Here is a 27,546-nt window from a genome sequence, read left to right as displayed (position 1 = left end):
TGTATTTTCCTCAAAGAAGAATGTCATCTGGTTGTGTCAACTATTAAGGGATACCGCAGTATGTTGGCGGCGGTATTTCGGCATAGAGGCTTAAATATATCCGATGATAAGGACCTGCATGATCTTATTAGATCATTTGAAACCATTAAGCGTCCTCATGTAGTACCGAACTGGAATCTAGACGTAGTTCTACAATTCCTTGGATCGTCTAGATTCGAACCTCCTGGCTTAGCCTCTTTCAAGGATCTGACGAAGAAGGCTATCTTCCTTTTGGCCCTAGCTACAGCTAAGAGAGTGAGTGAGCTCCAAGCTATCGAGGGCAATGTAGGGTTTAAGGAAGATTCTATGGTGTGTTCGTTTCTTCCAAATTTCCTTGCAAAGAATGAAAACCCATCACGGCCTTGGCCCAGGAGCTTTGAAGTTCGTAGTTTATCTTTTCTAGTAGGGGAAGAGCCTGAAAGAACTCTTTGCCCTATGAGAATTATGAAGTATTTCCTTAAGAGGAAGGAACAACTTAAGGCTAATCAAGATGTGCTTTGGTGCTCTGTAAAGGACCCCACTCGGCCCATGTCGAAGAATGCTCTTTCCTTTTTTCTGAGAAGCCTTATTACAGAGGCACATGTTGCCTGTAAGGAAGAACATTTTAGACTACTGAAAGTGAAAGCTCACGAGGTGAGAGCCATCGCAACTTCACTTGCATTCAGAAAAAATATGTCTGTGCGGAACTTGATGGAGGCGACTTTTTGGAGATGCCAATCGGTTTTCGCAAACCACTACCTACGTGATGTAAAAATCACATATGATAAATGCTTCGCCTTGGGTCCTTTCGTATCGGCGGATTCGGTGCTGGGGCAGGGAGCTGAAACTTATCATGTGTAAATTTGTTATATGTTACCCTATATTTTATATTGTTGTTTTTTGGTTGTCTGAAAGAGGTTGCAGGAGGCACCTCTTTTTGTCGTAATATTAACCCTTTGTATTTTGGTTAGGTGGTCTGGTGGGTTTTGGCTCCTTGCAGAGGTAGTGGTAAGGATCTGTTAGGTAAGCGGACAAGGTCCCTCTAACAGGATCCGACTTGGATTCTACCACAATAGGGGATCACATATCCCAGTGGTAGATCCGAGAGTCTTTCAGCATCAGGTCACGTCCTAGCTGTAGCTCTCCAGGCAATGCAGACTCAGAGACAGTATCTATGAAGTCTTCATCCTGAAAAGGTGAGAACCAAGGTTTTTATATCCTACAACATTAGTTGTTTCCAATCTTACCTGTATTATTTAGCTGTCTCTTACCCTCCACCAAGGGTGCCAATCAGCTAAGTATATATCTGTCAGGGAAGTTCATGTACAAAAATGATATTGTTAAACTACAATAAAGTTTTGTACATACTTACCTGGCAGATATATACGATTAATGGCCCACCCAGCCTCCCCTCAGGAGACAGGTGGAAGAGAAAAATCTGACAAGCAAACGGGAGTGGTTCGTACATCCGCACCCAGCGGCGGTAAGGTAGACCACCTGACCTACCTGTCGCGTGTGCCGCGAGATTTGAAATTCTGTCGGGAACGTCGGAGACTATAGCTAAGTATATATCTGCCAGGTAAGTATGTACAAAACTTTATTGTAGTTTAACAATATCATATTTATCTATCTCACAAAAATATGATTTCCTAACATGGAAAGATTATCACATGTAGCTATTCCATTTGTCTCGGGTGAAACAAGCAGATAAAAATGTAGTTATTGCTGCATTATGAAAAATTCGCTACAGAGATCAGAAAAGTGGCTGGCTTTTGGGTCATTCTGCAACCAGTTTCTGAGTCTTCAGAATTGCTAAGGACACCTCCAAACATTATAAGAATGGTGGTTAGACTTCCCTAGAGTCATATTCAATAATTCAGTGGGCCTCAGAGCCAGATGGGATGAATTTAAAGTAATGATATGGGATTTATCCTCTGTTTGTGTGGTACTTCAGTGGGGAACTTGCTTAGTACAATGAAAAATAGAGCAATGGTACATTGATAGTTTCCTACCCAAGGAGTTTTTTCCATACTACCATGGCCACATCAGAGCATTTAGACAAAGACTGGACCTCAGTGGATCCTCTTTCACCTTTTATTTTATTGATATGTCATTGACAGTGAATGCATCTTAGCATTATATTGCATGATCTCTTGCAGTTCCACTATTGTTATTGTTTCTCAGACTATTCTACTGGTGTTCCTCGTTTTCACTGACTGGTATGGTTTTCCACCCTCTTTTCACATCCAATTTTGATTATTGCTCTTTGGGCTAATTTACAGATGTTCTGTTCCTTTGTTAACTGGCAGCCCTTCTGTGTTTCAATATTCTAGAGGTGGCTTTCCCTGTTGTGTATGACACTTTTGATGCATCTTTTAACACCCCATATTGACCTTGACTTTTTGCATTTGCCTCTTTTGAGCATATCAAAAAACCCTATAGGGGTTAGTGCCATCAATGCACCTCATTCGGTGCAATGTTGGCATTACTTAAGGTTCTTTGCAGCTTCTCTTTGGCCCCTGGCTGTAACTACTTTCATTCCTTTTACTGTACATCCATTCATTTTCTCTTTCTTCCATCTTACTGTTCACCCTCTCCTAACAATTGTTTCATAGTGCAACTGCGAGGTTTTCCTCCTGTAACACCTTTCAAACCTTTTACTGTCAATTTCCATTTCAGCGCTGAATGGCTCTTAGTTGCCCCAGTGCTTGGCATAATGCCAAATATCTATATAAATCAAATCAAATCATATAAAAAAAGTGCAGGTTTATTCTTTGAAATTATATCAGGATGCTGTTTAGAAATGTGTGTGTATAAATGAAGCTTGTACAGAATTGGTTCTAAAATAAGATTTATCTAGACATCACAAGCTTAGAAATATATTCACATATTAAAATCAACAATCATCTCTTTAAAAAGGAAAACAGTGAAAATGACATTCATGAATTATTTTCTGAGGGAGACCACCTTTTAGAGTTTAAAACTGCAGGGTTTTAAAGAAACATTTTTAGCAACTATGTAATCAAGAAAGATAATACAGTAGCTTTCATTTTCTTTCCAACTCGGAAAATTCTTTTAGAAATCTTTTAGTAACAGCTATTTTTTAATTTATTTCAGGTTCTTTCAACTGTTGCTGCATCATCACGCGAGGCTTCATGTTTGTCACCTGCTCCAGTTAAGGGATTGTCACCATTCATGTCTTCTATTACTACTAATTTCCCACTACCGCCAGCCTCTCCAGCTCAGTTTAATCTTGGTGTTCCTACATCTGCCGTTTCTGGTGTTGAAAGTCATCAACACCAGGGTTCTTTACATACCTCATCATTTCTTAAATTTCCCTCAATAGGCTCTCCACCTAGGACACCAAATTTAGATGATCCATTTGAGCAATTAAGAGTTAAATATGAGTGTATATCACCTCTCCCTGACATTCGTCGAGAAAGCCAAAATGAATTTGAGTTTCCTCCAACCCTACCAGTTCCAAGTGAGTTTGCCGATCTGTCCAGGAAGAATAGCGTTCAGGAATATAGTAGGAAAAACAGTGTGCAGGAAAGCAGTAGAAAAAACAGTATGCATGAGAAAGATTACGGAGACGGGGCTTGTATTGCCATAGAAGATATTGAAGTTCGAATTCAGTCATCCACAGATAATCTTATGGAAGTTGGAGGTGATGAAGAACCATATGCATTTGAAGAAAAATCAATATCAGAAATAAGAGACTCTCTGGCAAGTTCTTTGAATAATTCTATTGATATTGATGAGGATATGGAAGAGCCAAAGGAAGAAGAGAGGGAGGTTGAAGGTGGTGATGAAGAGGAAGCAGAGATAGAAGAGGAGGATAAAGAAAAAACTGAAACAGGTGATAGTGACGAAACAGATGACACTGTTAGAGAAACTCAGAGAACAGGAAATAAAGAGGGGGGTAATTTTGAAGATACGACTCCTGAAGGGGATGCAAGTGTAGCAGAAGAGACATCTGTGAATAGCATGTCAGATCAAGATGCCAGGGAGAAAAAGCAGGAATCCCCAGACTGGCCATCACCAACCAGAGAACAGCCTCATGGTGAAGAAGCGGAATTTGAAGAAATAAGAACACCAACTGTTCCTTTAGCTGAGGAGGAACATTTGGAAACTTTTGACGATGGAGAGGAAATGGTCCCCCCTACCTCAGAACGTTACGTAGAAGGTGCAGAAGCTGGTACGGATGATGAAGTTGACGAGAAAGGTGAGGACGGTTAGTTCTTTATGATGTTCTTTTACTTTTAATAATGTTTCTGAAATATTCATTTTAATGTCTATTGCATTCATTATTATAGTCTTAAACATTGTTTTGCACACTGAATAGTGTTCTTATCCTTTTTATATATATGCTTGTTTCATAAGGTGACTATTGCTGTCTCCAAGATTTTGACATTTTTGAAATTACGAAACATGTTTTATCTGTCATTACTGTACATGCTCTTTGTTCTAAAATGCATTGATGAGGTAAGTTAATCAAGAACTGTCATTATTAAGGAAATGTAGTCTTGAGAATTAGGAGGCAAATTTGGTACTTCCTTGAGTATCCTTTTCCCCCCACACCTCTGATAGACAGAGAAGTTGCTATTGAATAAATCCCATTCACTGCTATTGACCTGTCACCTACGAAGTTCCGCCTGTAGCATTACTAGACAGAGTATTCAGCATCATAAATAAACTTTTATGAAGAAATGCATGTGTAAGCTAGTTTACTCTTTATTTCGTGGAATACTACTACTACTACATTTTGTAAATGTGTCAGCTGCTTTTAATCTAGCACTCTTGACATAGGTACTGTACAGCTTTGTTTGACTCGTATGAAGTAATGCCGAGTTAATGATTGACGTATCGTTTGGCTACTGGCATGGTAGTTCTTACATGTAGTTTTAGCTGTGTTAAAAAAGTATTTCTGTATGTAATAGTAGGATTTGAGAATTACCATATCTGAACACCTGTTGTTATATAACTAATGGTGTAAGTTATTCAACTTATTTGGCAGTGTCCCCTTGCACAGTGGTTCATAGGATTGTAGCACTTTGTTGGTTTTTATCGCAAGTATCCAAAAAAAAAAAATCCCTGGGAAAGCAGATAAAGAAAATTCAGATACCAAATGCTTTTGTGTGTTATGTGCACATCGTCAGGGTTCAAAGTAAAATAACACAATTAAGCTTTATTACTTTCTTAAGATAACAGTTTTTTATGTAATTGAAGAAAAGATAGATAGTAAATTTTCAGTCGAAATTAAAATCTAGAATTGTAAATGAATGGCATTTAATTTAAAATAAAACTTATCGTTAGGGTCTGGTTTTTGGCCAATACACTGTCTTACTAGTTCACTAACAATCATAAATTTTTTTTTAATGTTTACTTTCATTGGTCATAATTTCCATTATGCAGTGATTTTAAGTAACTGATTCAGAAACTACAGGTTTAAAATGTGTAATTCATGAAATAATTTTATAAAGTTTTAAGTCTGATCATTACTTTGAAAACTAATATATTGAAGTTATTAATATTTTATGGGAATACAAAGTAAACCTCTACCTAACAGAAAAATATGTAACATTTTTGTGATACTTCGTTCTCGTGTTTCCTTAGCTATAGTTTATATACTTCCAGTAATAATTTGAAACTAGCACTTATGCTAATATTAATAATTGAGTTTGCTTGTTGACACCTTTAGTTTTTAGTTATATTTACTAATTCTTATGTTCCTAACTTTTTAACCAAATAGTAATGATGTGTACAAAGTTCATGAGAGCACTTGCTACCTGTTTTTCCAGTGATTTTATTTTTATAAAATTTGTACGTATACTGTATATTACCTGGTCTTTGCTTTAAGAGTTTGTATGAAATGGGAATAGCAAGTTTGTTTTTAAATTCAGTACATAATACCATTCAGATTACGAATGTTCAATTTCAACTAGTGATATAGGATAACTTTTTTAAAGCAAAATTTTTGTAACAAATGGTGATGGGTACCCCTCACATTTCTTGTAAAACCTGTTTCCTGGCTAGTGCATATGCACTTAACAGTTTGTTCATGAAACTTACTGTCAGATATATATATAGCTGTATTTTTCCGAATCCGACAGAAATTTAAACACTTACGACACACGCAGTGGGAGTCAGGTGGTTAGTACCCATTCCCGCCGCTGGGAGGCGGGTATCAGGAATCATTCCCATTTTCTATTCATAATTTTTCTGTCGCCGGTGCTGGAAACACCTGTTTGCAGCACCTCCGTCCAGATTTTGGAAACTTACTAGCTACTTGAGTATCCCTTTTGGTTTTTTTTTTGGTATCTGAATTGGATCGGTGGCTTGGCACACGTTGACTTTGGTTTGATTTGAATTTGGTATTGATTTTTCTTTGATCAAGATGTCAGGGTCTAGTTCTGCTAGCGCTAGATTTTGTTCCATGTCTGAATGTAGAGGTAGGCTACTGAAAGCTTCAGTAGACCCACATTCTGTTTGTAAAGTTTGCAGGGGGAATGAATGTACGTTTGAAAGTCGTTGTAAGGAGTGTGAAAGACTAACAGAGTCGGAATGGAAGGCGTATGAAACCTATCTTAAGAAAACTTGAGCGAGATAGGTTAAGGAGGTCTTCCTCCAGGAGTGTTTCAGGTAGGCAAGATTTAAATTATTCTCCTGCTAACCCTCCTTCTGTAGATTATGCTCCTACCCCTGTAGTGTTGCCTCCGGCCCCTGAGACAGTGTCGGTAGAAGGTAATACATTATCGCTAATTCTTGAATCGATTCGTAACTTAGAATCAAAAGTGTTAGCTCTGGAGAGCAAAGTGAAGAGAAGTGCAGTGAAAGTGCCCCTTGTGTAGTGGAGGGTGCGTCAGATCGGCCTCATTCCGCCTCTAGACCTAGACCTCTGCTTGACTCCCAGATTACGGGGAGAGAGCATGTCGAAAGTCGAAGGAGGGTTACGAGGAACCCCCACCGATCTGGCGTGCCTTCGGCAGCTTCTGACGAACCTACCCAGACTGCCAAGGAGCGTGCGCGTGCACGTCTTCTCAAGGAGTGCTTTTCTTCTTCTGAAGCTTCCTCCCCGCGCAAGGGGTGGAGCTCTCATACCGCATCACGTCCGCTGAAAAGGACGGCTCGCGTTCGGGACGCTTCACGTCCAAGTTGTTCTCCGGAACTTTGCTCGTCGCCTGATAGTGCGTTTGCTGCTTTTCCTCCGCAGAAGAAGCGTAAGGATTATTCGGAGGCGGAGTCTTCCCTAGATGTTTCTTTCGAGCGCCGCAGTCGCTCTAAGGTGCGTGAAGTGGCGGTTCCTGGGAGTAGCAAGAAGGCGTCCCCTCGCCACTCTCCTGCTCACAGGATCAGCCCCTCCCCAGAAAAGGAGGCTTCACCTACAAGCAAGATTCTCCAGTCTCTTCAGCAGCAACTTCGAGAGGTTTTTCCTTCGAGAGAGACTGTTCCACGTCGCCGTAAGAAGGATGACAATCTTCCTGTGAAGAGGTCGAGGCGTTCTCCCTCTCCCTCTCCTCGCTCGTCTCTCTCTCCGTTTGAGTCTCCCTCTAGAGTTCGTTCTGCTCCCCAGCAACTTTCTAGAGGAGGCGAGAAATTCGTTTCTCGCTCTCGTGAAGCGGTGGTTTCCGCTGCTACGAAACTTGTGGATAAGAAGCGAGTTTCTTTAGATGCCGAGCGCGCTTCTGTGAAAGTCAAACGCGCTTTAGTGGACGCCGAACGTGACTCGGTGCAAGTTTCGCGAGCGCCAGTGGACGCTCAGCGAGTTTTAGTGGACGCTCGGCGCGCACCAGTGGACGCTCGGCGCGCACCAGTGGACGCTCGGCGCGCACCAGTGGACGCTCGGCGCGCACCAGTGGACGCTCAGCGCGCACAAGTGGACGCCAGGTGTGCACCTGCGGCGTTTGAGCGCGCTTCAGTCGGCGCCAGTAGATTGGCTTCGGACGCCAAACGCGCGCCTACGGACGTCAGTTTTCCACTTCCGCAAGCACAAGCGGAGGCGGGAACTCTTCCTGTTCGCCGTTCTTTCTCTTTTGAGAAAGCTCGGGACTCTTCTTTACTTCCTCCGACTTCTCCAGTGTCTGAAGAGGAAATTAGTGACGCTTTCGTCGAAGTGGACGAAGAACAGCAGTTGGCTCCAGTTTCGACGGACTACAAGGTTTTGACTCGTTTACTACAGTCAGTCTTTGCAGACACTTTCCAACCTGAAGCTCCACGTACTCCTCCTCTCAGTTTTCGTCTTCAAAGCTGCTAAGATCTCGGGCTTTGTGAGAATGAAGAAGTCGCTTTCTACGAAGCAAGCTTTTAGAAAGGTCCATGATTGGATGGAAAAGAGGAAAGCTTCAGGCAAGACTTCTTTCGCTTTACCACCTTCAAGACTCGGTGGCAAAGCTGGTATGTGGTATGAGACGGGAGAAAACGTCGGAGTTAAGCTTCCAGCCTCAGCTCAAGGAGACTTTGGTAGTATTGTAGACGCCACCAGAAGATCTTTTTTGTCTTCCTCGAAGGTCTCGTGGACACATAGCGAGTTAGACTTTCACCTTAAAGGCCTCTTCAGGACACTAGAGGTCTTTAATTTTCTTGACTGGTGCCTGGGAGTATTGGATGCCAGGTCCAGGAGTTCTGATTCCATCAGTCTGGGGGAGCTGTCCAGTGTATTGTCTTGCATGGACAAGGCCGTCAGGGATGGTTCTGAGGAATTGGCTGCTCATTTCAGCACGGGACTGCTGAAGAAAAGAGCACTTTTTTGCAATTTTACTGCAAAGTCGGTCTCACCTGCGCAAAAAGCGGATCTTCTTTTCGCTCCTTTCTCAGAACATCTCTTCCCCCAGTCTATGGTAAAGGACATAGCTGCCAGTCTCCAGGAGAAAGCAACTCAAGACCTTCTGGCACAGTCTTCTAGGAAGCCTACTACTTCTTCGTCTTCTGGGTCCTCTGCTTTGAAGAAATCGAAGCCCTTTCGATCCGCTTCTTCCTCGAAGCCAGCCCCTCGAGGAAGAGGCTCTTTCAGAGGCAAGACCCCCTCCTTCCAAGAGCAAGAAGTGAGAGGGAAGTCCTTCAGACACCGGTAGGAGCCAGGCTTCTACATTTCGCGAAAGCTTGGGAAGAGAGAGGTGCCGACGCTTGGTCTCTGGACATCGTCAAGAAGGGGTACAGAATTCCTTTCCTGATGTTATCCCCGCTGTCTTCGACACCAAAGGATTTGTCTCCGTCGTATCAGGGAGAAAAGCAGAAAGTGCTTCACGATCTACTAGATCAAATGATCGAGAAGCAGGCAGTGGAACAGGTCTTCGACCGGAGTTCTCCGGGGTTTTACAACCGTCTGTTCCTAGTGCCGAAGCAGTCGGGGGTGGCGCCCCGTTCTGGATGTCAGCAGTCTAAATCGCTTCGTTACCAAGCAGAAGTTCAAGATGGAGACACCTCAATCCGTGCTTGCAGCTTTAAGACCGGGGGATTGGATGGTCTCGTTAGACCTTCAGGACGCATACTTTCACGTCCCCATCCATCCCCGATCAAGGAAATACCTGCGGTTTGTCCTGAAAGGGAAGATTTTCCAATTCAGGGCACTCTGCTTCGGTCTCAGCACGGCGCCGATGGTGTCACCGTTCTTATGAAGAACGTTGTGAGGTGGCTCCATCTTGCGGAAATAAGGATCTCTCTCTACCTAGACGACTGGCTTATTCGAGCCTCATTGCAAGACAGGTGTCTGAAGGACCTTCACACGACTCTGTCGTTAGCGAGGTCCCTGGGACTTCTGGTGAATCTCGAGAAGTCGCATCTGACTCCTTCTCAATCCTTAGTCTATCTGGGGATTCAGATGGACTCAGTGGCTTTTCGGGCTTTTTCCGTCCCAGGGGCGACAACTTCAATGCCTGGACAAAGTGTCGGCCTTTCTAGGGAAGGAAACATGCTCGGTGAGGGAATGGATGAGTCTGCTGGGGACCATTTCCTCACTGGAGAAGTTTGTTTCTCTGGGAAGGTTGCACCTCCGACCACTTCAGTTCTTCCTCTCAAGCAATTGGTCACGCAAACAGGATCTAGAAGAGATCTTGTTTTTGACGGAAGAAGTGAAAAAGCACCTCAAATGGTGGTTGGATCCAAAGAAGCTTGCGGAAGGACTTTCGCTCAAGCTTCGGAACCCCGACCTAGTGTTGTTCTCCGACGCGTCCTCCACGGGTTGGGGAGCAACACTGGGAGGGAGAGAAGTGTCAGGCACCTGGAGAGGGGAAACAGGTGTCCTGGCACATCAATCTAAAAGAACTTTCAGCGGTTTACCTTGCTCTAAGGTTCTTCGAGGAGGAAGTCTCCAGCAAAGTGGTTCAGATAAACTCGGACAACACCACAGCCTTGGCATACCTCAGGAAACAGGGGGGAACTCACTCTCCTTCTCTGTTCGTCATCGCGAGGAATATCCTGATTTGGGCGAAGTCGCAAAACGTCACGATTCTGACAAGGTTTGTGTCAGGCGTGGAAAACGTGCGAAGCGGACCTTCTCAGTCGGCAAGGACAGCTTCTGCCGACGGAATGGACCCTTCATCAGGAAGTATGCCAGGCGCTTTGGAAGCTGTGGGGACGTCCTCATGTGGACGTTTTCGCAACTTCCCGAACGAAGAGACTTCCGCTGTATTGCTCCCCAGTTCTGGACCCGGGAGCAGTGGCAGTAGACGCCCTACTGTGGAATTGGTCGGGACTAGACATTTACGCTTTTCCCCCATTCAAAATCCTCGGGGAAGTAATGAGGAAGTTCGCTGCATCAGAAGGAGCGAGAATGACCCTCATCGCCCCCTTCTGGCCAGCGGCCGACTGGTTCACGGAGGTGATGTCCTTCCTAGTAGACTTTCCGAGGACTCTGCCCCTAAGGAAAGATCTACTCAGACAGCCCCACTTCGAGAGGTACCACAAAAACCTCCCCGCTCTGAGTCTGACTGCGTTCAGACTATCAAGAAGTTGGCCAGAGCGAGGGGTTTTTCAAGACCTGTGGCAACGGCGATTGCCACTGCAAGGAGGCCCTCCTCAATCGCAGTTTACCAATCAAAGTGGGCTGTCTTTAGAAGTTGGTGCAGAAGGAAGGGCATTTCCTCCACCTCAACCTCTGTGAGCCAGATAGCAGATTTCCTTCTTCACCTTAGGAAAGAAGCGAAACTAGCCGTTCCCACGATTAAAGGCTACAGAAGCGTGCTTTCTGTGGTCTTCAGACATAGAGGACTCGACTTAGCGAATGATAGAGACATTCATGATCTCATTAGATCATTTGAGACTGTGAAAGTTCTCCAACCTAAAGTACCATCGTGGAACTTAGACGTGGTACTGAAGTTTCTCATGTCGAGTCAATTTGAACCGCTCCATTTAGCCTCGCTTAGGAATCTTACTAAGAAGACCATTTTCCTAACCGCTCTGGCGACGGCGAAGAGGGTTAGCGAAATTCAAGTCATAAGCAAGCATATTGGGTTCAAGGATCATAGTGCAGTTTGTTCCTTAAGTCCTACGTTCTTAGCAAAGAACGAGAACCCTTCCAACCCTTGGCCGAGGACGTTCGAGATCAAGGGGTTGTCGGAGCTAGTGGGACCTGAAGCTGAGAGAGTCCTGTGTCCTGTCAGGGCTCTCAAGTTTTATTTGCAGAGAACCAGAGCATGCAGAGGTTCTTCGGAGAACTTGTGGTGCTCTGTGAAAAAACCAGATCTTCCGATGTCGAAGAATGCACTGGCGTTCTTCTTAAGAAGTACGGTTAAGGAAGCCCATGAAAAGTGTAGTGAAAGTGACATGGAGCTTCTGAAAGTGAAAGCCCACGAGTTGAGGGCTATTGCTACTTCGGTGGCTTTTCACAAAAATATGGCAATCAAAGATATTTTGGGCGCCACTTATTGGCGAAGCAATTCGGTGTTCGCTTCACACTACCTGCGGGAGGTGAAAGCAACATACGAAAATTGTTACTCGCTCGGACCATACGTCGCTGCAGACACTGTTTTGGGGGCAGGAGGTAGCGCTCATCCTATCCTTTAATGGTTTAGGGGAGTTTTTAACTTGTGTTATGGTTGTGGGGTTGACCGCCTGCGGCGGATCTCCCTTCCATTAGCTTAGTCTATGTGGGATACTTTTGGTAGGCTACGCCAGGTGGTTTGGTTTACTTCGTTGCCCTCATTTGTATGGTCAATGGTCTAGTCACGTCGTGGTCTCGCCGTTGACAGATCCATCTGGAGTGCACCAGCTATATAGGTCTCTACCTCGCTGGCAACTCTAGTAGCACAAAGCAGACTTACGCGGCAGTAACCACGAAGTCAGCTATGCTAACAGGTAAGGAATCAAGATATCAATTATCTGCATATATATGTTTCCTAAAATCTTCTATTCAGTCTACTCCCACCACCAAAGGTGGGATTCAGCTATATATATATCTGACAGGTAAGTTTCATGAACAAAATGATATTGTAATGATACAATTAAGTTTGTTCATACTTACCTGGCAGATATATATAATCAAGTACCCACCCACCTCCCCTCAGGAGACAGTGGAAATAAAAATTATGAATAGAAAAATGGGAATGATTCCTGATACCCGCCTCCAGCGGCGGGAATGGGTACTAACCACCTGACTCCCACTGCGTGTGTCGTAAGTGTTTAAATTTCTGTCGGATTCGGAAAAATACAGCTATATATATATCTGCCAGGTAAGTATGAACAAACTTAATTGTATCATTACAATATCATTTTTAATACTGTTGGGTTTAAGTTATGTTAACGGCATAGTGAATTTGATGTTAGATATTTGTGGCCTAAAATTTGTGTGTAAGTGACAAAAATGAATATGATATTTATATACAGTAATGTTTTGATTATGATAAGGATATTAATCACATCAAATATGATTGGGCATCCCTTTAAATGTATAAATATTATCATTTTAGATAATAAATGCTTATATATTTAATTTTAGGTTCATATATTGATTCTCTGAATATCTCAAAATTCATAGTCAAGATTCAGTGTTGATTTTCTCTCTGAAAAATAAGTACACTATAGTACCTTGAAATTACATTCAGTACTCTCAAATATTATAATAAAATGGTAACTTTTTCATATTATTTACCTTGCATGTATACCATACCAAATTTTCAGATATATAATGAATTCAGTGAATTGGATTAGTAAAGATATGTATATTGTATATCATATAATTTTTTCATATATATACACAACTTTAATGTTACAAATATTAAGCCACAAATATTATTTGCTACCACATTTACTATCCAAAAAAAATAAAAAAAAAAGACTTACACTCAAGTGTTAATATTATAATGATAAGTGTATCTGCCCAGCTAGGATACAGATACACTATATATTCAGAAATAGTCCTCAGTCTTGGGCGCATAAGCTATTGTAAATTGGAGTTGTTATAAAGTAAATGTTTTCTAAGATAAAGTAGGATTTCATAATTCTAAATAAATACAGCAATTGTATAGGTAGGGTGTTTGTTAAAATAAGTTTGAGATAGTAAATTTAATACTGTACATTACATAAACCAGTCTGTCAAATATTTTTCTGTACTGATATTGGATTATTAATAAACATACACATCATTCATGTAGTGCCAGGCAGTTATTTTGGACATTTTCTTTGGAGTTTTCTTGTAGATATTACAAATTGGGTAAGATATAGTTATATCAAAAGAACATAAAAATGTTGTAATTATGAATACTGATGGCTCCAAATTAGATGCTGGCATAGACTTTAGAGCTGTTTTTCATAATTTTGAACACAGTGATTTCTCACCAAGTTTGTCTTCCATTTTATTGTAATTCTGCTGCTGTTGTAATCTGCTTAAGAAATTTTAATTCAAAAAGGTAAAATTTTTATATAAAGTGAATTTTCAAGTGCACACAAGTGTAGAATTTCAGTGTTGTTTTTAAACATATTGAGATTTGAGATTAGATTTTTTTATCATTAGAGAGCCAGAACTTCCCTTCTTTCAGGTATTAGCACACATTTTGGTAGTTGGAAGAGAAATAGCAGATATTTTGAAGACAATGCCATTGTCAGTGGCTCAAGATTGGTTGTACATACTGAGAAGAGGGAATTATTTTTCTTAACAGAAAAAATAGTTAGCACTACTTGTCAACTTTTCGATTGGGTATTTAATGTCATAGTATAAGGATTTTTCTGTATCATTCTGTTTGACCAGGATAAGCTAGAATTGACCAGTGGAACTGTAATAATGTGCTAGGAATACATATAGAAATAGTTCTATGCTATTTATAAGTTGGGTATACGTAGTATGTGAATTACTAATTTTTATCAAGACTTCTCTTAGTACATCTGTAAATATTATTTGCTGAAAAAATGTAGTTTAGGCATTAGTGACCACCAGAGTTGTTGTGATGCCACTACCAGGTAGTCCCCGGGTTATGGCAGTCTCGGGTTACAGCGTTCCGAATGTAAAATGCTTTGCTCACAGTGCCGTTAACCTGATTTTGCAGTGCCATAAATGGTTTTACTGGGCTATACCCTGTTTTATGGTGCTGTAAATGCCATTTTTCCCATTATTATTATGATGTTCTTGTTGAAGGTGTTTTGTTGGGGTTACAACTTGCTGTTGGGAACGGAACCCCCCTGTAAACCGGGGACTTCCTGTATATAGAATAATCCTCGAGTTCTAGCATCAAGATAGATGTCAGAAGGTTTGTTTGCTAGAAAATGCGAGGAAAGATGTATAAAATAGCCGCAGTAACATGAAGGAATGACACAAAATAAAAACAGTTTGAATTGTAAAATTTGGATAATGTCTCAGGACAAAGGTAAAAAACTACCAAATGTATGGGATATAACTGAAGTTATTGCAGACGGTAAATAAGTTTTAAATGTATATATATAGAGATATGAAATAGACTGAATATAGAGATACGAAATAAACTGGCCATGAAAATAATGAGGAGAATAAGTGTTTTGAAGTTTTCACTGACATGATATCAACTTGCAAAAGAGAGAGAAAACTGGATGATGAATCTTTTACACATTGTGTTATCATGTATTCTTTATCTTCTGATTAATCCCTAGTTGGGGTTTCTGTTTTTAATGAGCCTTTTCTAGTCGCTTTCAACATTTATTGAATGGCTCAGTTTTTTTGCACGAATCCCCTTTCCGGTTCCAAACCACCCCGTTTATCTGGGCATGGGTTAATTACATTATTATCATAATGAGAAAAGTTGCCCATGGGCAGGTTAGATGACTTCTGGGAATGTGACAACTAGAAGCATAAACTCAGCTCATCATTTCATGAAGGTTGAAGAGTGGTCTGTGGGATTAGTCTTCATTGGTATATGAAAAGTCAGGGAATTTATTCTTTTTCACATCGTTTTTCTTAAACACTCGGGGAGTTTCAGAGTGATACACCAGTAGGGGCTTCACTTGATATCCCCACTGGCATTCCCACAGTTCAAGAGTGTTAGCCTATCCTTCAGAGGCTTGTGCTCTGGCAATGAACTTTCCTCCTGCGTGATGTAGATGCGTTTTGGCATTTTTTCCAAAACAGCCCTGTCTCATCACAAATTGAAGACCTGTTGTTGGAGGAATCCTTCAGTCTCAAGATACTATTTGAATTCACTAATGAATTCTTCGGCAGCACGTTTATCTTAGCTCACAGCCCCCCCATGATCTACGACACTATGGATGCCTAAACGCTTTCCAAATTTTTCAAACCAGCCACTGCTATCCTTGAAATCACCAAGAGCAGCATTAGTTGTTGGCATTTTCTTACATAAATCAAAATGCAGCATCCTAGCTTTCTCACTGTTTTTCATTTACCACATTAACAGAAGTTTTTCAACATCTTCCGCTAGTTGCGATCTCTGTTTTGTTAATGAAGTGACCTCTTTTGCAGCATCAGCTGCCTTGATTTCATGTTTCTTTGCTAGGATAGAGCTGATCGTCAACACTGATTTGCCGTACATCCTAGCAAGATCAGCTACATGTGCACTACTTTCATACTTTGCTACAAGTTCTTTCTTGAATTTAATCGTATTGCTGGTTTTTTTTACTGAAGGGGTGGCACTTGCAACTTTCTTTGGTCGCATGATGGCTACTTTGCAATGAGTTTTTACGGCAAAATTAGCACAAAAGACAAACACGTGCTGTGATGCGGACTACTAGCGCAGAGATGGATGTTCAGCGAGAAACAAAGCCAGAATGGGTCATGAGAGAATACAGGGTGCTTTGTTTGGGTGCTTGATGTAGGGCCTGCTCACACGCTGGGCCCTGGACGGAGCGTTTCCGAGTGTATGAAAACCGAGGGAACTTATGATGACTGAGACAAAATTTCGTTGAAAAAAGTTTACGAAAATTGAAATGTAGGAAAAAAAAGACGTACAAAAACCAAGGTTTGACTGTACATATGTTGTGAATGGCATGATGATATAAACCAGAAGTCCATTGGTGGAGGTATCATTGCCCAGTGTGTATAGTTAGGGTTTCACCAAGGGAGTTGTACATGCGACCTCTAGTCTCAGGTTGGTTCACTCATCTCTGGAATAAGGTAGAGTGTTTATGAGATTGTGGGTAACATAGATTTTCTGTGGAGTGGTTGGTTAGACAGTCTTGAATGAGTCGTTACTTAGAACAGGCTGGGACGTCAGCATTAGTATGTAACTGCCTGCTCTCTGGAGGTTGTTCCTTGCTCTGTCAAACTTTGTTGTGCATACCACTCTAAGTCTTCTGTTTGGGTAAACCCAAAAGTTTAGCTGTATCCCTGTTGGTCATTTCAGGTTATGGATTCTTGAAATTTTGGTTTTTGATTTAAGCTTTTTATGTGAGTATAACTGTGAATCTCATTTGCCTTTGAGTAGTATCTTTCTCCTGCCACCATGAACTTTTAGAGATACTGTATCGACAAGGACTTAATAGCTCCATTTACAGTGACTTACTTGATAATAGGTTTAAAATTTTTTTTTATTAATACTGGAATGTAAATTGAAAAATTTCTAGAATGAAAATCAGGGGTGAAATGAAATTATATATTGAATGGTTTTTTATACAACATTAACCACTGGTTAGATGTAAAAGAACTTTTCTGGTGAGGTTTTTGTATAATGGGTGAAGTTTGTAGCATATAAGACATAATTACTGTAATCACTATGGTTAAATAGGTACAGTTCAGTATAATAATACCAGATATTAACAGTAAGGAAGGAAGCATTCTTAGATAGCTCATTTCATTTATTTTGTCTTATTTTATATACATTTTTCAGCTACAAGACGCATCTCTACTGGTTCAACTTTTAAGAGCCCTGCTACTGACATCTCCAATTTGAGTGTCACTTCATCTACTACTTCAGGGAGAGAAAAGTGCAAAGGCGGAGATAGTGCAGCCCAAGGACCATCCAGCCGAAAGAATGGAAGGGGTTCTGCCGGTGGCCGATCTTCTCGGAGACACCTTCCCATCATCAACCCTCTGGTGTCTCTCCCCATGTGGCCAAGTATGTCCAGTTATCATATAGAACCAGGGCTATTTTTCAAATATATCTGTTTTAAATATAAAATATAAGTACTTACATATCAAAACTGTTCTGCGAGCAAGGTGTATCTTACAATTTTAGAATAACATTTTAGTTGCCATATGAAAATGGGGTGCCATTGACATGCCTAGACAGGATGGGAAGATTTCCAAATTTGATCATGTAGAGTAAGGAAAGTCTTTGAAGGAAGAGATTGAAGAAAGCAAATTATTAGATTTGAGTTGTGGGGGTAGTATAGTTAGCATAGGGGCAGTAATAAGCAGAGTAAATAAAACCATGAGGATTGAGCTGAGAAGGAAAAGATTTGTACATTTTTCATTCTCAGTGAAAGGTTCTTGTCATTAAAAGTTTATTCTAAAATTTTTAGTCCATTGCCTATATTTGACAACATTGCAAGTACAATTAAATGTTTTGAATGAATACAATTGTTCTTTCCTTGAAAAGAAACAGTATTATCACTTGTTTTGACTGAAATGACTTCACAATCACAACATACGTAGAGAGAGAGAGAGAGAGAGAGAGAGAGAGAGAAGAGAGAGAGAGAGAGAGAGAGAGAGAGTGTATGTGTGTGTGTGTGTGTGTGTGTGCATACAAATATATATATATTACATTTAATTTGTCTAATTTACAGACATAGCAGCTGGTGTAGCTGCTGGTGGATTAATCAGCAAAGTTCTTTTGGCAAATGCAGATGCTTTATGTGCTGCTGCATCCCCATTAATGGACCTGGATGATTCTTGTTTGTATGTATCCCAGATTATTATTTTATATGTAATGCTGTTTTATATGTATTATATTTATGAGCTTTAACCACATAAAGGGGTGGTGCTGTCATATCTCTTCCATCTTACTTTCCACCCTCTCCTAACAATTATTTCATAGTGTAACTGCAAGACCTCTACTTTCAGTTTTCCTTTGCTAAAAGACCTACTGTAAATATGTGTTAAATAGTTTTATTATTACAGTATATGTAATTTAAGTATCATAGGGGCATTATGTTTAATTACTTTATGATGTTACCAAAGCTAAAGTGTAAACATTCTTCTTTTGTTTGTTGTAAACTTTTATATGGACAGGTTTTTATTCAACGTGAATTCTGAGCATGAAAGTAGTATTAGAAGTACGTACTATTATGCCTTGACTTAGCATATGGATGAGAATAAACTGATAAACTTGTTATTTTGAATGTTATTTATAATGTTTTTAGTAATTTAAAACATTTTTCCTGTTTCAGAGATGGTTATGAAGAAAGATGTACCATGAACAACTACTTCGGAATAGGAATTGATGCTAAGATTACCTTGGACTTTCACAACAAGAGAGAAGAACACCCAGAGAAATGTCGTTCCAGAACAAAAAACTTCATGTGGTATGGTGTCTTGGCTTCCAAGGAATGGCTATGTGTAAGTTTATTTAGTTCTTACTGAGGGACCATTTTAATAATTTCCCTATTGTTTCTCTGGGAGCAAATTATCTACCTTGAATATATTTTCTTGAAGCAGTCCTTTTGACACTGCTGTCATTATTTTATAGTAACTTATCAGGAGGAATTATTTTTTAATCACTGTAGACAGCATTAAAATGAAACTGCACATTTACTGTATAAACAAAAGAAAGCCCATAACATAGTATTTTATTGATTTAGATATAAAATGTATAAGTACTAGTCTCTTTTGTCTCTAAAATCTTCTCATTAAAAAATTTGAATCAGGCAACTTGTTAATATTGCTTTAATTAACTTCTTATTTAGGTTAAAGTAAAATGTAAGGAACCACTAGGTGGTAGTGTTTAACACTCGCCCCAGTTCTATACCGACACCTTTTATTTAGGTGAGCGAGTCAGAGACTTCTGACATGTCCAATTTAGCAGTTCTCTGGTATCATAGCAATATTTTACTAGAAATAGTGCTAAAGAGGACACATTTCCTACGTCAAAATCCCTTTTCTGTGCAAGTAGATGTATTCATTGCTGTAGGAACCTTGTCATCCACAATGACTAGAGCATGCATGAGTTGTCTCAAATCTAATTTTGTTCCTCTTTTTTTCTACTTCAACAGAAAACATACAAAAATCTTGATCAACGTGTGCAGTTGGAATGCGATGGTGAAAGAATCCCCTTGCCATCACTTCAAGGCATTGTTGTACTTAATATTCCTAGGTAAGAGTTTGATTTTGCAGGAAAGTTGAGTCCTAAAGTTTTTAGGTATAGATGTGTAAGTACAAGCTAAAACCCTGTTACTTAAACTTTTGTCTTAAATCCCAGATGAACTGTTTGAACAAATAAAGTGGTGATTGAATGTACTCCTCCTTTGAGAAATTATTTATTTTAGCTCCAGTAAAGTCTTATCCATTCATTTTTTTGTATACTCAATTAGTTTACCCTGACCACCAAGTCAAAGTACTTAGCTCTCTGTAGGGATGGCGTGCTTTATTTTAGCAGCGCAGGTAGTGTATATGTATTATGAACACTATTTCCTGTTCTCCAGAATTTCCCAACTATTACAGTCATCAAATTCACTAAATCATAGTCAGTGTATACGTACTTCCATATTGTTGTGATGACCATTTGTATAGTAACTTCCATATTATCATGGTGACCAATGGATAATTAATGAATAGTTCACATAATCTAATCTCTAAATTTACAGACTAGAATAACACTCACAGCTGAACATTCTTCATGTCTGAATGTCCAGAATATGTTCAACAACAATTACGTAGTAAGTTTTTGAAATGTTAAAGAAATTTTGTGAATCACCAATTACTCAATTGAAGAATTTTTAAGAAGCTATAGTATATAATAAATAAAGTCTAAACATCATCATTAGCCCTCTGAGAACTAAAGTAATTAGCACAGTGGTAATTAAATTAGATAATCAAGATATTGTTGAAATGAGGACTATGAACTGTGCCATAAAATACTGTGCTTGTGATCGGTAATTTTAGTAACTATCATACATTAGTTTGCTGTTCATGAAATCTCATATGATGACTATCAATTATGGTGATTGTTAAAATTTTTCGTGGGATCACTTAGGAAGTAAGTGTTGCTTAGAATCATCAGCTGCCATAACCTGATGTCATTGTTGGCAGATAGCTGATTCAGTTGTCCCTCAGAAATTGCCAAGATCCTGAGTGCCGGCCTCCCATGAATGAAAAAATCCCTGAGTAACTCAACCCCCCCAAACCTTAAGTCCCAGTACTACTGTACTACATTTAGTTATTTGCCAAATTGTAGATTTTAAAGTATAAAAATTCTATTACTGTATTTATTAGTACCCAACTGACAACAGCCACAAAGCATACTGTAATAAAACACAAAATGTCAATTAAAAATTGAATTAAAAATTTGTTTCAGCTTCATGGGTGGAACAAATTTTTGGGGCGGCACAAAAGAAGACGACTGTTTCCTGGCTCCAAGTTTTGATGATAAAATTTTAGAAGTTGTTGCAGTGTTTGGGTCTGCACAGATGGCTGCCTCTCGCATAATCAACCTACAGCATCACAGAATTGCTCAGTGTTCTAGTATAAAAATAACAATTTTAGGGGAAGCAGGTAATTGTATTTCTTTTGAAGTATATTTGGTGTTTTTTTTAACTTAAGTTTCTCTCTAGATAATGTTCTTAAAGATATTACAATGAAATTCTGAGTATTTTACTGTTGGATGCTGCAATTTTAGTTAAATAATGTATAGCATCTAATTGAGTAAAGTAGTTCAACATATATTCATATTAGCTCTCAGGTTTTACATGTATCTTATAAATGTTTGCTTTAAGTCTCAGATATTCTTGTGTCAGGAGGAAGGACAACTTTTTCCAAGGTTTTCATTACACACAGGGACAACCTAATTGTTTTGTTTATGCTCTTGCATACTATATCTGAGGCTCCCAACCAAGGTTTTTAAGGCATGCTTCCTTTGGTCCGAATACTGCCTTGTATTTGGTGAGGACTTCTCTTTCCTTTCATCTTGTCATTCTTCATCATATTCAATCCCGTAAGGGAAAAAGTTCAAGATATATCCTGCTCCATGTAATACTGATATACTTATCCTTTTGAATGGTACTTAAGATTCTGTCCCTCAAAGGTAGTTTAGAGTTGGTATTCAGAGTAGGATATACAACAGCTGAATAGCATCCACATAAAGCTTTACTCCCCTTAAGTCTACCATATCTAGTCTCCAGGGTAGTACTAGAATGGTTTTTCAATGCACTAGGGAAGTATGAAAAGAACTTGATTGATGTCAACGTTTTAAAAGAGAAAAGCTAAAATAAAGAAAGAATGATGATTATGTTGAGAACCACACTGTTCTGAAACCAAACCGTATATATACTGGTACAATAATTCCAGAAAAGTATGTTACAAGTTTTCTAGGAATCACTTTGACCTCACCTGCATTGGTTTTCTCCCTGTTACTTTCCACCTTTCTCTTAGGTTTCTTCTTAGTTGTCCAACTTAGCTTAACCTTTTCTCCAATTTTTATCTCTCCTGTAAGAAAAATCTTTTTGGTTAGGCTTACAAGTCATGAAATTTGAATTGGTAGATTTGGGAAGCATTTTGCAAGCCACTTTGCATCAAACTGTTGAAAGTTTTTTTATGTTTCATTTCTAAAACGTGGTATTGGTACGTATAATAGGTATTTTAATGGTGAAGTGTGTTTACAGTAATGTTAATTTGTGAATAACATTAGGAATTTATTTATTTTGTCATTTATACTGAGGTAGAGATGATTATGAACTTCACAGCATGGTGTATGTCTAATTTTACAGGTGAAGAAGGTGTACCAATTCAGGTTGATGGAGAAGCCTGGACGCAACCTCCTGGAATCGTTAGGATTGTTCACAAGAATAGAGTTCAAATGCTTTGTAGAAATAGGGTAGGTGATACACTTCTTTTATTAAGACTTTCCTCAGGAAACTGTTAATAAATTTGAAAAAATTTCCTAAATATAATGGTAAATTGTTCATAGGAAACTATAATGGTAAACCATTCATAGAAATATATGAATCACATTAAGTCTAAGAGAAAGGGAATAACCATGGTAACCATGGCTTCTGCAGGATGGTTCCCATTGTTATTGCTGACTTTTTCACATCCTCTTTATCTTTAATATGATAAGGGTATGTATAAATGCTTGACAGTCATACAAAACATTTTGAGATTTTACTTTTAGTTATCTGAAAACTAATATTTATAATGGGGCTCATATTTCACAGGATTTGGAAGTTTCCCTAAAGGCCTGGGAAGAAAAGCAGAGGAGTATAGGAAATCAGACAAAGCAGCCAACATTGTTAGCAGATGAGGAATTGCCTATTCTTGCAATCCTTGCTTTGACGGTAATGTTTATGAATCATTTGCAGCATAATTTTTTACCGATAAGTTTACTTTTTTACTTTAGCACCTCTTGGAATTGAATTGGTTCTGTGGTTGTCACCAGAATATCTCAGAGACATATGAATAGATTTGATGAAACTGATAGTGTTTTTTAATTAGAAATAAAGCCAAAAGTCTGTTAAGATAACGTAGCTGCTCAGTCAATTTTTCAACCAAATTCCATCAAATATGATAATATGGATGAATGCTAATCTGTATAAATATATTAATACTGTACCAGTTAATGCCTCGTATTTAATTGAATGTGTTAGCTGAATCTTCATGGGTTTCATTTTGTTTATTGATTTTAAAACTTGACCACTGAAATTCTCGGAATAAATCAGTGCCTAGTGTTATACCACTGAAAATCTCGAAATAAATCACGGCCTGAGTGTTGGTTGAATTAGGGAAATATACCAACTGTAATACAGATTCATCCACACTGAGCCTTAATTTATAGTTATATGGCCAGCATGATGGTATATCTTTATACTGAGAGTGGAGATTTATAGTCATACATTAACTTTGACAAAGTATGATGAAATAGAAAGTTATATATCATTATAATAGGCTTTGATAAGTTCACCATCATGTTGTTTGTGGGTTGGTTTGGGAGAAATTTCATGAGATGTAATAGAAATATTACACCTTTAATAAACACTTTTGAATTAAGAATCTGCATAGTCACGTGTTAGTATGTTTCTTGATAAATTAATTACTCGATATATTAGAGAAGACTTTATAAACTTAAATCGTATGAACCATTATGTACATAATATAATGATAACTAATATCATTCTAATAACTGAGTCATGGTTTATTTTCAGCATATTACATTAAATCTGTGTATCAACAGGTTGGAGAAGTTATAAGTAGTGTACAGATGGCAGCTATAAATACCCCAAACTTAGAAACTACTCTAACAGATTTGGTATCATCAGCTCAAGTTTGTCTGGAGAAAATCTGGAGAGATGGCAAGGTTATTGAAAGTGTAAGTCCCTTTGAAAGTGTTTTTAAATTTCTTTTCACAATCTGCCTAGCATAAATCAACAGTTTTGTACCGTATAGACTGCGAAGTGGACTGGTCTCCCCAGTTTTTAGTGGAATATATTTTGCTACACTTTCAAAATTAACCTTTTCTTATTATCTTTCCATAATTTTTTGTAACTTTTCATCAATGATTATTAGCAAAAATGTTTGTAATATGCAGAATACAGTATGTTAATCAATAGCACTTATATTGCATACTCCAGTTCTGTATTTGATGTCCACAATATAATAATCTTTTAAAACCTGTATTATTTTAAAATTTATTTTGGTGTTGCTTGTTGTACATTCAAGAATTTCATAACATTGCTGTTTTTATAAAGTCCAATTAAGAATGCTGATTAATGTTACAGACCTTTTAACATTGAAAAAATTTCTCCGTATGTTGTAGTACCGATTTGAAAAAAAAAGTTATAAAAACCTTCCCAGATCTGCAATGCTTGCCACTAAAAACATCTTACTGCTTTGGCTTATATGTTTTTTTGCAGTATCAGTTAGAATTTAGACCTGTAGATGCTATTTTTGCACATTGGAGTTGTTAACAGAAATACACCACTGATCTGAAAAGGATAACCAATGTTGGAAAGACCAACAGAGTTGCCATAGACCAGCTACCTACTGGAAGGTTTGGGTGTTAAGTGAGAAACCTGAGCCAATTCCAACGTAGCTATCCACTTTTTTTTTTATTGATAAGTAAGGTAATCTATGGTAGGAAGGAACAAAACAAGCTTACAAATGTGATTGTCTCACCTTTGTGCATAACTCATAGTGGTGGATTTTAGACAGTAAGCAGGTAATCAGTCAGTCAGGACAGCCTTAAATAATTGTAAGATATTTCTGTGCCTCTTGGGAAGAACACAATGATGACAAATTAATCAGTGCTGAAAAAAATATTGAATAATGTTTAATAGTATGCTTTTGCCAAAGATTGTAAATATGACTGTGCTCACCTGTTTTGGTTTCCTGCCTGTATACCTAACAAAATATTTGGTAAAATAATTTGATGGTCATTGGAGTTTTGGATTAATGAAAAATTTCTACACCTGTAGGTAACAGATTTGGCAGAATGTGGCTATGAAAGAAGTATGCTAGGTATCAATAGTTTTGCCACATTCATGTTTCTATAAATGCCCCTGGTGTAACTGAATGTTCTCCACCAGTAATAATGGTGGATGTTTGATGATAATTATGATATTGAAATCAATATATGTCAGACATTTATAGTCAGGAGTATCAGTCACTTGATGGTGATGCCAAAATAGAATGGATTCAAGTTTTTCATGCTGCAGTATTTCACTCTATTTAAAGGATACATCTAATTCATGTTCTCCATGTTCTCTCTTCAATCTTACTCCCCCCCACCCCCCTTCCTCCTAACAATTGGTTCACAGTTCAACTGCAAAGTTTTCCTCATTACATCTTTGAAACCTTTTTGCTGTCAATTTCTATTTCAGTGCTGAATGACCTTTTGGGTCCCAGTGTGTGGCATTTGGCCCAACTTCTTTGTTCTATATATTAGCGTTTGAGAAACACTTTACTTTTATTCCACCATTTCATTAGCATGTTTGAAAGTATTAAGAAAAGAATTACTTCCCATCATGTCAAACCAGTTTACATTGATAGGTTGAGGGCTGTTAGGAAGGTTATTTTCAGCTGTGACTAGTTGTATAACCAGGTACTTTTAGCCTTAACATCATATCTTAATACTAAGTATGTTACTATATGAAATGAGAGGTATTAGCTAATACTATGTGGGGCATAAGGATGTTTGTTTCTATGTTCCAAGGTTATTTACAAAGTTCCTAATATTAGAAAATATAAGTAAACAAGTACAAAATTTTTTTTTTCATTTATCGCATTACGGATATCTGAATGGAAATAATAATATGGGTTTTCATTTCTAGCCAAATTTGCGGATGTTGGCAACTGAGCTGGTTACCAGCGTACGGAGTCTACACACAGAAATAATTACTATATTAAAGGATGAGTCTTTAGTGAGTATTATATTTTCAAAGAATGTGTAATCAATTATTGGTAAGTTTTAGTTTTTATGAAATTTAACATAGACATAACATATATGTTTTGGTTTTTATATATTGTTATGTGCTTGGCTGTGCAAGGTCTACAATTTACTTTTGGAATTAACTGACATCTGACAAGATTGGGTGCCACACAGGTAACAACAGAAAAAATGCAAAATGGTATAAAAATTGATGGATTTTAGTGAAATACAATGTTATTACATGAATCAGAAGATGTATATACAGGAGCTAAAATGACTAGCTCCATGACACTGAGGTTACATTAGTTCACAAATCAATTAGTGCCACAATGCAAAACCTGGAGTATGTTAAACCCTTTATGGAAAAAGAATTCATGGTGTGAAATGATTATTGCAGTTATCATAAGTCATAAAAAAATAGATAGCAGCTCTTCAATCTTCCACCTTGGGACTTGAAACTGATGACAATAGGAACACCTTTGCACTTTGGGAACACATTCGATGTACACAATGTCCACGGTCTCCTATTCTGTAAATTAAGGGTGCACTGTAATGATTCATTTAAAATGCAATTAACATGACTGGAAGAGGGTAAGTAAGCTAACACTGTTACAAGAGAGCAAAATGAATGAACACTTCTGGTTGCGAGTCATAAATATTTTTCACTTCATTTATTCTCTGAAGGAAATGCAATGGGGATTTAGTTTATGTAATATATGAGACCAGGCAGAAATAAAGTAAGAGAATTGTGCATCGAAACAAATTCCAAATCCACTGTACCTTTGTCCTGGGACGATTGACTGAGGTTATGGACTTTGGGGAAAGATGCTTCGAGCCTTTGACCCCACACAAGAATACAGAATGGCAGGAAGGCGCCGGCCAAAGACCCAGTCTGGACAGTGACCTGACTAAGTCAGAATGCTCTGGTATCAGCGGCTGTTGCCGTCTTTTATTGGACTCTCCTCATCTTTGCTCTTTGTCCGTCACATTTGGGTGACAGTGTTTCTCTGAGCTGCTGATGGTTTGCCTGGAATGGAAACTTGAGACAACAGTTTGCACAGATTCAGAAAAGATGAGACAATGAGATGGTGATTAAGCTGTAGGAGGAGTTAGAGTTTATGGAGGAGGGTGAAGTGTGGAAATCTACTGTGACCAATCTTTAATGACTAGGGAGTGGGGAAATGCGGCTTCCGTATGCCGACGTTGGTGGTCTCTGATTTTCCTTTACTGAAATCTAGTATGTTTCTCTTTAGATTTCTTAAAACTCAGGGCTTAAAACAGACATAGAATGTATGTCTGTTACAATATGTTTGCATGTTTTTAAGTTTGCTATAAAATTGTACAGTATTTTATTAAAATCAAAACTGTTCCCCTATAAAAGTTGTAATATGTGATTTTGCTCTACACAGGCTTTGAACCAGACTGTAATAGAGAGTCTAAGGGAGGCTGTAACCCAATTAGATGGTACATTGAAACATGCACATGAGAAAGATCACTTGATGCACTTTTGTTCTGAAGAGGAGGTGAGGCCACTTTTCACCTTTTTTAATTCAAATTAATATATTTTAATAATATTGTGACTTTAATTAGCAAGTTGATTGTCTTA

At 38.6% G+C, this 27,546-nt stretch overlaps 1 protein-coding gene across 1 annotated transcript; it reads left to right on the top strand.

Moving 5' to 3' along the window:
- Positions 1-1,650: 1,650 nt before the first annotated feature.
- LOC135223167 (diacylglycerol kinase eta-like) lies at positions 1,651-27,499 on the top strand. Its single transcript, XM_064261672.1, has 11 exons — positions 1,651-4,243; positions 17,256-17,483; positions 18,154-18,265; positions 18,757-18,925; positions 19,579-19,679; positions 20,880-21,076; positions 22,288-22,394; positions 22,735-22,854; positions 23,748-23,882; positions 25,843-25,932; positions 27,350-27,499. The coding sequence occupies exons 1-11, from the start codon at positions 3,214-3,216 to the stop codon at positions 27,497-27,499; spliced, it is 2,439 nt and encodes an 812-aa protein (XP_064117742.1). The 5' UTR covers positions 1,651-3,213.
- The last annotated feature ends 47 nt before the right edge of the window (positions 27,500-27,546 follow it).

The sequence above is a fragment of the Macrobrachium nipponense genome, chromosome 8, assembly GCF_015104395.2.
Source record: "Macrobrachium nipponense isolate FS-2020 chromosome 8, ASM1510439v2, whole genome shotgun sequence".
Classification (NCBI taxonomy): domain Eukaryota; kingdom Metazoa; phylum Arthropoda; class Malacostraca; order Decapoda; family Palaemonidae; genus Macrobrachium; species Macrobrachium nipponense.
Note: the sequence above shows the minus strand (reverse complement) of the source record. Positions and strands in the feature narration are given on the sequence as shown.

Coding starts and splice junctions, on each gene's coding strand:
- LOC135223167 (XM_064261672.1), top strand. CDS start 3,214: ATGTCTTCTATTACTACTAATTTCCCACTACCGCCAGCCTCTCCAGCT. Junction 19,680..20,879: donor GTTGTACTTAATATTCCTAG/GTAAGAGTTTGA, acceptor AATTTGTTTCAG/CTTCATGGGTGGAACAAATT. Junction 22,855..23,747: donor TTGCAATCCTTGCTTTGACG/GTAATGTTTATG, acceptor GTGTATCAACAG/GTTGGAGAAGTTATAAGTAG.